This window comes from Zootoca vivipara, chromosome 6 (genome assembly GCF_963506605.1).
Source record: "Zootoca vivipara chromosome 6, rZooViv1.1, whole genome shotgun sequence".
NCBI classification, from domain to species: Eukaryota; Metazoa; Chordata; class Lepidosauria; order Squamata; family Lacertidae; genus Zootoca; species Zootoca vivipara.
The window spans coordinates 13,874,901-13,886,160 of record NC_083281.1 but is presented as its reverse complement, the minus strand read 5'-3'; the positions used below and the strand labels follow the sequence as shown (position 1 = coordinate 13,886,160).

At 50.1% G+C, this 11,260-nt stretch overlaps 1 protein-coding gene across 1 annotated transcript in view; it reads right to left on the bottom strand.

The window, feature by feature from the left end:
- Positions 1-889: 889 nt before the first annotated feature.
- LRFN3 (leucine rich repeat and fibronectin type III domain containing 3) overlaps positions 890-11,260 on the bottom strand; it is a 60,450-nt gene continuing 50,079 nt past the window's right edge. Inside the window, exons 3-4 of the mRNA XM_035118523.2 lie at positions 2,705-4,099; positions 890-1,474 (exon numbers count right to left, since the gene is read on the bottom strand). Coding sequence (XP_034974414.1) covers positions 970-1,474; positions 2,705-4,080 — 1,881 coding nt within the window. The 5' untranslated portion in view covers positions 4,081-4,099 and the 3' untranslated portion in view covers positions 890-969. The remainder of the gene's footprint in view (positions 1,475-2,704; positions 4,100-11,260) is intronic.

The window sequence follows — 11,260 nt, the reverse complement described above, 5'->3', positions numbered from 1 at the left end:
AACGTGATTATTTAATGTGAACTGAACTTATCAAGGCTGGCCTAAAATCTCATGGGGATGCAGGGGCATGGGGATACCAGGCCTCCCTGCTAAAGCAAGCTGGTGGTGAGGGAGGAAAGCAGACCCTCCTGGCCTCCAGCACAGAAAGACCTTCGTCTTAGCAAGAGCCTGCCTCTCCTGGTGAGCTGCAGAGGAGAGGGAAGGATGGTCCGAGTGGAGGGGCAGCCTCAGTTGACCCAGGCAGACAGGAGATGCCATTCAGCAACACAGCTAATGGCTGGCCGCCAACACAAAGGGAGCCCTTAGCCTTGACTACGGGGGGCCCATCCAGTCCAGCATCCTGTTCTCACAGGGGCCAACCAAATGCCTCCACAGGAAGCCCACAAGGAGGCCGTAAGCACAGCAGAATTATCAAGTTGTAGTTCCCCATTATCTGGTATTCAGAGGTAGAGTGCCCCTGGGCATGGAGGTTCTGCTGTCACAAAAGGCCTCTGTAAGAAGAGTGAGGTCAAAGGGGTCATCTAGTTCAGCATCCTGTTCTCACAGGGGCCAACTAGATGCCCTCATGGGAAACTTTCAAGCAGCACCCGGGCGCAAGAGCCATTCACCCCTTCTGTGGTCTCCAGCAACTGGCATTCTGGCAGGCTTGCTTGGGGAAAAGATTTGCTTGCTTAAGGTCAGGGGAAGGGGGTCGCTGCTCTGCTGCTACTTATCAACGAATAAGCATTCCCCAAAGGCAGTTCTCCCCCCCCCCGCCCCCCACCGATGTAGATGGGAGTACGAACAAGCCCACGCCCTTGTAAATCACACACTTTATATTTAATATAGTGCAACAAAAATAGTTAAGAATGCAATAACTTTTACAGATTAAAAAAATAGTTTTTAAACCATCTGATCTTAAAAATAGACAATAGTCGTGACGCTTAAAAGACAACCACGCCGGGCATTGTTCTGCGCTCGTCGCGCCTCTTAGGAGAAGCCGTCGCTCCTCCGAAGGGCCGTGTCTGCGGGGGCCGCTCTCTCGCTCTCCAAGTCGACCACCGTCTTGCCCATGGCAGGCACCGCCACACAGTCCTGCGGCAGCCCCTCGGCCGGCTTGGAGCCCGGCTGCGCCGCAGAGCCGCCGCCCTGGCTGCCGTTCGTCTGGGAGCAGACACTGCTGACCCTGGTGCCCTGGCTCTTGTGGGGGTTGGCGTAGACTTTGTACTTCACCAGGAGGATGAAGATGAAGACGAGGATGGCGGCCACAATGACGCCTCCCAGGATGATGATCATCGTGCCGCCCAGGAACTGGGCGTGGAGGGAGTGGCACTGCCGGTACTCCTCCTCCGTGGAGAACTGCACGCAGCCCACCACGGCTGTCGCCGTCAGGAGCGTCACGCCGTCGTCGTAGACGGCCAGGACGCACAGGTCGTAGTCCCGCCCTGCCACCAGGTCGCTCAGGAAGAAGGACTTGCTGGCGGCGGGTATCATCCTGCAAGGGAAACGGACACAGGGGGGCCTCAGTCCACAGCACAAGCATCATGTGCCCCCGGGAGCGTGCAGAGGGCCGGAGGCACAAACTCAGGCGATGGGCAGAACTGGCCACGCTATGCCCGTTTTCTGCATTTGTAAGAACTCCAACCCTCAGTGTGGTGATATCTTTGGAACTCCCTGCCTGTTGACCTCAAGCAAGTGCTGAGAAAGTGGAGGCGATTTTAATCTGTTTTAGGATTTTAGCTTTTGTATGCTTTAAAGTGGGCTTGTAGGTTTTTCTGGGTTTTACTGTTTTATCTCCTTGTAGACCACTTTGGGTTTTGTTAAACAGTCCTCCAGGACCGCCTCTTTCCATATAAACCTACCTGGACCCTGAGATCATCTTTTTCTTTCTTTCTTTCTTTTAAAACAAACTTTATTATTTAAAAAAAGTTACATAGGTTTAACATAAATATAGAATATAATTTTCCACTTCACCAAAGAATATACAAATAATACACAAAGAATATATAATCACAAAATTTCTTATTCGCAATGTGAACAGTATATAACCAAAATATTTCTTCCTGTTTCATCTTAGATACTTCCCGTCCTCCTTATTAGGACTGCAATACCTAAAGGACCGCCTCTTTCCATATGAACCTATCTGGACCTTGAGATCATCTTCTGAGGCCCTCCTTCATGTGCCTCTTCCTCGAGAGGTCCAGAGGGTGGCAACACAAGAGCAGGGCCTTCTCTGCAGTGGCTCCCTGTCTGTGGAATGCTCTCCTCAGGGAAGTTCGCCTGGTACCTTCACTATACACCTTTAGGTGCCAGGCAAAAACTTTCCTTTTTAACCAGGCCTTTGGTTGACCTGATCAACATCCCATACCCTTTTAAAATGTGGCTCCTTTTTGGTGTGTGTGTTTTATTGGGTTATTGTTTTTATTTTATATATTGTTTTTAATGTTTGATATCTTATCGCTTTTTAAATTCTGTTGGGAGCCGCCCAGCGTGGCTAGGAAAACCCAGCCAGATGGGCAGGGTATAAAATAATAAATTATTATTATTATTATTTACATGGAGTCTACGTCGTGTCCCCACAGCCATGCAGCTCAGGGGACATGCTTGTTCCACATGCAGATGGGAGCCCTCGACTCTTCCTTCCCTCCAGCACAGAGGACACTTTCCCACCCCTTCCTCCAGCACGGGACTCCCACGTTTGCATGAGGGAAAGGAGCCTGCTCACCTGTAGACCAGGATGTCGTCAGCCGAGCTGTTATACTGGATCTGGAACATCCGGATCCCTGGGATGTGGTGTTGCGAAGGCCACTGGATGAGGGCAGAGGAGGAGGTCAGCTCAACAGCCACCACTTTCCTCTCTGGCTGGGATTTGGTTTCGTTGGGGAAGCTGGACTTGGCGGAGGTGAGGATGTCCGAGGGGCCTGGCTCTGCTTCCTTATCACAGTTGGTGCTGTTTGCAAGGTGAGGGTAGGGGTTGACCACCAGCTCCACGGGGGCCGTGGACTCCCCCGCAGCGTTGGAGGCGATGCAAGTGAAGGTCCCTTTCTCCTCCACAGAAGCCACCAAGATGTCCAGGGTGCCGTTCTCAAAAGAGACGGTCCGGGAAGTGTTGGAGACCAGCTTCCCGCCCGGCGAAATCCAGCGCACGTACGGCTCAGGGTCGCCCACCGCTTTGCACTTCAGGGAGGCCCCCTGGCCTTCCATGACCACCTGCTTAGGGGTCCGGTGGGTGATCATGGGAGGCTCGCAGACAAACTCCTCTTCCCGGATGGACCAGAAGTACTTGCCCATCAGCTCCGGCGGGGAGGCGCACGTCTCCAGGTCGTCCTCCCGCGTCAGGCGCCGCAGCCAGACGAGCTCGCAGTTGCAGTGCAAGGGGTTCCCCCCGAAGCTCATCACCAGGGAGGACAAGGGGGACCCCTTTTGCTTGGCGTAGACAGGGATACGAGAGAAGAGGGGGTCCGGGGGAATCTTCTTCAGCTTGTTGGAGGTCATGTCCAGCCGAGCCAACTTGTGGAGGTTGGAGAAGACTCCCTCGGGGATGAAGTCTATGAGGTTGTGGTCTAGGCTGATGGTATTGGCGTTGGACAGCCTCCCGATGGTTTCCCAAGGGACGTTCACCAGGTTATTGTAGGACAGGTCCAGATCCTCAATCATGTCAATGAAATCATCCAAAGACCCGGGAGAGATATAGTTCAGTTGGTTGTTGCTGAGGATCAAGTGGCGGAGGTTGACCAACCCTTTGAAGTGATCCTCGTGGATGTGGGTGAGTCGGTTGCTGTCCAAGTGCAACGCGTGAAGGCCCTTGAGGTCAAAGAACGCATAAGGCATGATCTGACTGATGGTGTTCCGCGACAGCGTCAGGTGGATCAGGCTGGTCATGTTGGCAAAGTCCCTCCTCCGGAGGGCGGTGATGAAGTTGTCCATCAGCCGCAGCTCCGCCGTCCGCCGGTCGATGCTCGGAGGCACAAAGAGCAGCCCCGTCTTGGTGCAGAGGATGGTGAAGGAGGGCGAGAGGCTCTGGCACATGCAGCGCGTGGGACATGTGGTGGCCTTCGCCACGGTGCTCATAACCAGGAGGGACAGGACCAGCCTTTCCATGGTAAGGTAAGCAGCACACCTGGGAGAAGAGTAGAAGGCCAAGGGGACAGAGGGAGGAAGAAGAGGAGGGAGGGAGGGAGGGAGGGAGGAGGAAATTTATCAGAGATTTTGGGTATAATATAAAACTTTCATTTTGGGAAAAGTTATGGAAAGAGGAATAAAGTTTCCTGCATGCTGTTCGTTGAAAGAAAATTAATGAAAGTGATGTATTGTTGGTATTTAACATCGAGTAAAATTGCTAAAATGTACAAAACAAGTTCAAATCTTTGTTGGAAATGCAAAGGGAAGGAAGGTATTTTTTTTTACCATATGTGGTGGACATGTACATTGGTAAAGGCTTTCTGGGAGATGATATCTAATGAATTAAAGAAAATGTTTAAAAACACATTTGTTAAAAAAACCAGAAGCCTTTTTGTTAGGTATAACAGGTGAAGAGATATCAAGAGAAGACAAAAAGACTTTTAATGTATGCAACAACGGCAGCGAGGATGTTTCTATAATGACACTTGTAATGTGGAATTATTTATGATAATTATGGATATTTAACAGATGGATAAGGGTAAAAAGATGCAGTAAACTTAATCTTAAACATGGAACCCATGGGGGGGGGAGGGAAGGAGGTCTGAAGGTTCAAAAGAACATTGTATTTTAATGTTTGAAAAGGTTAAGTTAAAATGTATAAAACTGTGAAAAAAACAATTAAATCTTTTTTTTAAAGGAAATGTGGCCTTATCAGAACAGTGCCTGAAGGAGAGAGGGGGTGCTATCCTACTCATGTCAAGTGAATATATTTATGTGTATACACTACACCCACACCCACCCCAGAGGAGAGACAGCAGGAGCAGGAGGTGACTGGGGGTGGGGTAGCCAAAGGACTGCGTAGGAGTCTCTGCACAGCTCTCCTTTGCAGCCCTGCCAATGTTGGCTATTGGGGTTTGTCTTCAGACTCAGCACCCCCCCCCCAAATATGGTTCAAGCCCCAGCCTGCACTGGTGCCCCTCTTCCAACAGCTCTCCCTCCACCATGCATGTTCTCTCCTTCCCCAAGTCCTCCAGGCAGCGCCTGTCTGACGCGCTTCTGCAGTGGCCCCAGAGCCCTTTGAATCCCATTCTGATGGAGGCGCAATGGGTGGGAGGAGGCTGCTGACAGCGGGGGCGGGGGTTCAGGGGCTGGATTGCACTGACCTCCCGGGTGGCATGTTGTCCCAGGGGGGGCACCCCATTCCCTCCACCCCATTATGGCTTCCTCCATAAGATCACCTGGCAATAGATGGGTGGGAAAGTGGGAGAGAAGACGCTGGCCTGAAGGAGCTGGGGCAGAAATGGTCACAGCCCCCCCCAAAACGGAGGACATAAAGTGCTTTCTTTATGTGAAAATAAATGGGCTGACACTGTCAGGGCCGTCTTTAGCATATGCGGCGCCGGGGTGCAAAAAACTGCCCAGCACCCTCTCGACGGGCCACCAATCCCAGGTGCACAGGAGGGCGGAGCTGGGTGGCTGCCTCAGCGCCCGCAGCAGAAAACCCTGCAGCGCTCTGACGGGCTCCGCTCCGCTCGGCAGTGGCTGTCGGCTGGCCTGGCTCTTCAATCCCCGGACTCCAAATCTCGGCCCTGGTCTCTCAGCCTGGCGCCTCTGAGAGCCCAGCACCTGGGTGCCCCACACCCCTAGCACCTATGGGTAAGCTGGCCCTGGACAATATATTAGGTAAAGTTCAGAATAAGTTGAATAATAAGTTCTCCTCTTCTTTCTTCTTTTACCTTATAATTCTTTTTGTATTTTTAATCAAGAATCTATATTTAATTTTTAATCAAGAATCTATATTTAAGAATATATATTTTAAAAGTAAATGGGCTGATAAAAGAAACATGAATGAACAGAAGAAGAAGAGTTTGGATTTGATATCCCGCTTTATCACTACCCGAAGGAGTCTCAAAGCGGCTAACATTCTCCTTTCCCTTCCTCCCCCACAACAAACACTCTGTGAGATGAGTGGGGCTGAGAGACTTCAAAGAAGTGTGACTAGCCCAAGGTCACCCAGCAGCTGCATGTGGAGGAGCGGAGACACAAACCTGGTTCCCCAGATTAGGAGTCTACCACTCTTAACCACTACACCACACTGGCTCTCACCACACTGGGCTCAGGTTAGCCCAGCTTTTCTCTCTCTCTCTCTCTCTCTCTCTCTCTCTCTCTCTCTCTCTCTCTCTCTCTCTCTCTCTCTCTCTCTGTGTGTGTGTGTGTGTGGTGTGTGTGTTGACACATGCACACGCATTGCATACATATATTCTCATGCAGCTCTATCAGCTGAAGCAGTTTTCATCATCTGCTCCCAGAAGAAAGCTGCTTCTGACTCTTTACCAACCCTGTGCAACCACAGAGGGTTGTAATCTAATTATATAAATTAGGCTCCCTTATTATTAACCTTGACATAATCAGGAACAAATGGCACCTAATTATAATCACTCCTCTAGCCTTCTTGTATTCCCCCCCCCACCAAATAAGCTCTGAAAAATTTCAGTGCAGTAGATTCACAGCCTATATTGTAGCATTTATCTGCAGCTGGCTGTCTCTCTCTACCCGCATCGCCACCGGAAATTCACAAAAGCTCAGAACCTAAGAAGAGCCTGGTTGCTGGATCAGGCCAGCATCCTCTTCTCTCAGCAGCCAACCAGGTGCATCTTGCGGGAAACTCACAAGCAGGATCCGAGCACAGGAGCGCTTTCCCCTCCTCTGGTTTCCAGCAACTGGGATTCAGGAGCAGTGCCGAATTTACGTATAAGCTAAACAAGCTATAGCTCAGGGCCCCACTCTCTTGGGGGCCCCCAAAAAATTTAAAGGGAAAAAACAACTGGATGTACATTTCCAAAATATAAGGTAAAAAACAAATAAAATAAAACCTACCTACAGCAACAGTGTTTGTGTGTTGTGGAGGCTCCTGTGATGTAAGTCATGGGCCCCGCCTGCTAGCCTGCTTGCTCAAATATCACTGGTTTGCTCCTTTCTCTATATAGGGTGCCTATATTCTGCATGGACTGGTTTCAGGGCAACATGCGCAAAGGGCTTTAGGTCCATAAATGACCATCTAGCATCTATTCTACACAAAAAACAGCAACCATTTGTTGTTGACAAAGGACAGCTGGACATAGAAAGGGCCCCATTCCCTTCAGGAGCTTAGGGCCTCATCAAACCTCAATCTGGCCCTGTTCAGGAGCCTGGCTGAGCCCTCTCCTCTGTGAATTTGCATAGGTGGGCATGCATTTCTTTGTAACTTTGTCCAGAGTCCCTCCTGAGGAAGCTGAATGTGGAAAAAGAGGAGAATCCCTCTGGCAAACCAGCAGGTGGCTAAGGAAGAGGAGGAAGAGATCAGGAATAAAGGGATGTTCCTCTCCATGCAGCAGTGTAGAGAGCAGAGGCCTCCCCCCCCCCCCGGCAAAAAAGTCTAACCAGCGCATAAACGACATAGAGTCAGGGATGAGCAATGAGGTGGCCATGTCTGCGGGCAATAGAAAATTGTCCAACCTGCTTAAAGCAAAAGGGCAAAGAGCTCTAAAAGGATTTCTTCTAGCAGAGGGAATGGGCAGTAGAATGGCAAATGCAACTCAAACATAAAGGGTAGATTCAGGTAGGTAGCCGTGTTGGTCTGACACAGTCAAAATAAATTTTAAAATAAATAAATTGTCCAGTAGCACCTTAGAGACCAACTAAGTTTGTTCTGGGTATGAGCATTCGTGTGCATGCACACTTCTTCAGATACACTGAAACAGAAGTCACCAGACCCTTATATATAGTGGGAGGGTAGGGTGGGGTTTATCTCAGGAGGGTGGTGGGAATGGGTGATTGACTCAGTGGTATGGTAAACCTGTTGGACTGTTAACGATTGCAATTAGTCCTTCCTACAGGAAAAAGCAAGGGATAGTATACAGATGACCAAAAATAAGGTTTAGCATATGTAACGAGACAATAATCCAATATCTCTATTCAGACCAGGTCTCTCCCTAGTTTTCAGTTTAGTTGTTGTTGTTTAGTCGTTTAGTCGTGTCCGACTCTTCATGACCCCATGGACCATAGCACGCCAGGCACTCCTGTCTTGCACTGCCTCCTGCAGTTTGGTCAAACTCATGTCCGTAGCTTCGAGAACACTGTCCAACCATCTCATCCTCTGTCGTCCCCTTCTCCTTGTGCCCTCAATCTTTCCCAACATCAGGGTCTTTTCCAGGGAGTCTTCTCTTCTCATGAGGTGGCCAAAGTATTGGAGCCTCAGCTTCACGATCTGTCCTTCCAGTGAGCACTCAGGGCTGATTTCCTTAAGAATGGATAGGTTTGATCTTCTTGCAGTCCATGGGACTCTCAAGAGTCTCCTCCAGCACCATAATTCAAAAGCATCAATTCTTCGGCGATCAGCCTTCTTTATGGTCCAGCTCTCACTTCCATACATCACTACTGGGAAAACCATAGCTTTAACTATACGGACCTTTGTAGGCAAGGTGATGTCTCTGCTTTTTAAGATGCTGTCTAGGTTTGTCATTGCTTTTCTCCCAAGAAGCAGGCGTCTTTTAATTTCGTGACTGCTGTCACCATCACGTTTAGTAATAAGTTGTAATTCAGCAACTTCTCTTTCCAGTCTATTTCTGAAATTCTTTTGCAATAAGACAGCTGCTTTGAGATCCTGTATTGAATGTCATGGGAGAGTGAAGTGTTCTCTTACTGGCTTCTCTGGTTTGTGATTCCTGATATCAGATTTAGGGTTTGGCCTGTTTGTTTGTCCAATATAGAGAGCCAAAGGGTACTGCTGGCATTTGATGGCATAAAACCCCAGCAAAACCCCACCCTCCCACTATATATAAGGGTCTGCTGACTTCTGTTTCAGTGTATCTGAAGAAGTGTGCATGCACACAAAAGCTCATACCCAGAACAAACTTAGTTGGTCCCTAAGGTGCTACTGGACATTAATTTTTTAGTTTATAAAGGTGTGGACAAAATATCCCAATTTCACATATTCTACTGCAGGTTTCTTCGGCTATGCCTGAAGCAAGAGGAAGAACAGGCAAGTGGTTGGTGCTCAGCGTGGAGAGGCTGGAGAAATGCTCTTGGGTGGCAGAGAGAAGGCGGAATTGCTCAACAGCTCCTTTGCCTCTGTCTTCACCCAAGAGGAAAGTGATGCCCAACCTGGTGATGACGGAATAAATGATGTAAGGAGGGAGCTGCAGCCCAAGATAGGAAAAGAGGGGGGTCAGGGAACACTCACACACTGTGATGGTGAAAACCCCTAATGCATAGAAAACCAGCATTTCAAATTATGCTGAGACACGACACTTATTCTCCTCAGGCACAAAGCTGCGCTGTTTGCAGTTTCCTTCTGACCCGCTGGGTGGCAACAGCGACACCTGCGCTGGATTTTGAAGCATCCATGCAGGTTTGCAGCTTCGCCACCAGGTGGCATTAACAGCAGCAGCAAAAGGCCACCACAGAGCAGTCAAGAAGGGGGCTTCTCCCCCGCAGGCCTTCCTCCCCCAGGACGGCTGGACACCCCTTGTGTCCCTGTCCAGCACAGTCTCCAGGTTCTCAGATGTCAGAGTGGCTTAAAAAAAAAAGATTAAATTCCTGGCATTTTCAGAACCCAAGATAGCAGGAAGAAAGGCAGGCACCATTCTCCTCATTCATTTTGCAAGGAAGTAACCTGCCTCCACCTTTTAGGTAGTGAATGAGGTCACGGCAATGGCTGTCATTTAGGAAGGAAAATGCCCCCCCCCATGGCCCAAAGGCCCAAGAGAAGGACCTTCCTGTCTGGTCCTCCATCCCTCTTTGCTAGGCCTTCGCTGAAAGTGGAATGATCATTGCTGCTGCTCTAAGGGAGGTGTCCACGGCTGCGGCTGTGGCAACATGGGCTAGCTAGGATGTCCCTGTAAAGGACCCAGGAAGGTCAGACCCCTTCACTCCACCTGGAGGGAGAGCATTGACAGGGAAAGTGTTGGGGGCTCCAATTGGGAGTGGTGAACAGGCATTGGCCTATAGATGGACAGCTGGTCTGCCCACTGAGAAACAGGGGTGGGAGCGGGAGCGGTGAGAGAGCTTCCAGAAATGGCAGGCTTCCCCTCTGATGCTACCTGTGTGCACTTATTTATTTATTCAGCGTACGTAGCTTCAACCCCTCCTGAAAACCTTTGCAGACACCCAGGTGCTGCCCCCACCCCATTGCACACTTGCTTAGAATTATTATAATTCTTGCTTATGGATTATAATACCTGCCCACCTTGCAGGGTGGTTGTCAGGGCAGCTGAAGCCATGTGCACAAAGCATTTTTTTTGAACATAACAAGCAGGTCACTGGTCGCTGCATTGCTCCAGTTGCGGCCACACTGGATGTCAGCTCCATTCTCTGATACGGAGCGTTTAAGATTTCTGCGAGGGACGATGATTGAGATGGTTTTAACCTGAGGCTAAAGCTGTACTTGGAGCCTTTCCAAGCAGACATTACAAGAAGCAAAGGCAGTGAAGCAGCCATGGATGCTGCTCAGACAGTGTGCTTGGGGGGGTCACAGGCGTTACTGGGGGTGTCATGAAATGGCAGCAAACAGCTAAAAGACGAGAGGAAAACCAGGTGTTCCTCAGAGGGCAGTATCCACCCAGCGAAGTGGAAAAGAACAGAATCCAGTCAGTGAGGCCAGACAGAGCAAGAGGAGGAAAATGACAGGTCATCACTCACAGCTCCCCGATGATGCCTTCTCTCCCCCCCCCCGGAAGGTGACATGACAGAGGTTTATAAAATTATTCAGAGGCGGAGGAAACAGGTGCTGCGTGCCATGGGGAGTGGCTGCCGCTAAGACACCCAAAGGATTTCCTCGTGTCATGTGCAGATCCAAGGTCTGCTTGTGGAAAGACACCATGGTCCTGGGCTCTCCCTTCTTCCAGGGGTGAAAGGGCCAAGCCCCCACCCTCCGCCATGTGGTCTGCAAAGATGGTGGTCAGCAGGAAATGCCCCCTGCTCCTCTGTTCTTTGCTCATTGCTGCTCTTTGAGCTGGTTGGTGTTGCGTGCTGCGGGAATGCCGACGCATGTGCTACAACCTGGAATGGGAGGTGGAAGCACAAAGAGCAACGTCCCGTCTGCATCTGTCAGGATCCAGTTTGACTAAAGCTGGCCAAGTGTGGAGGAAAGCACCGCCAGGGCTGGCCTCCGCTGCTGGTC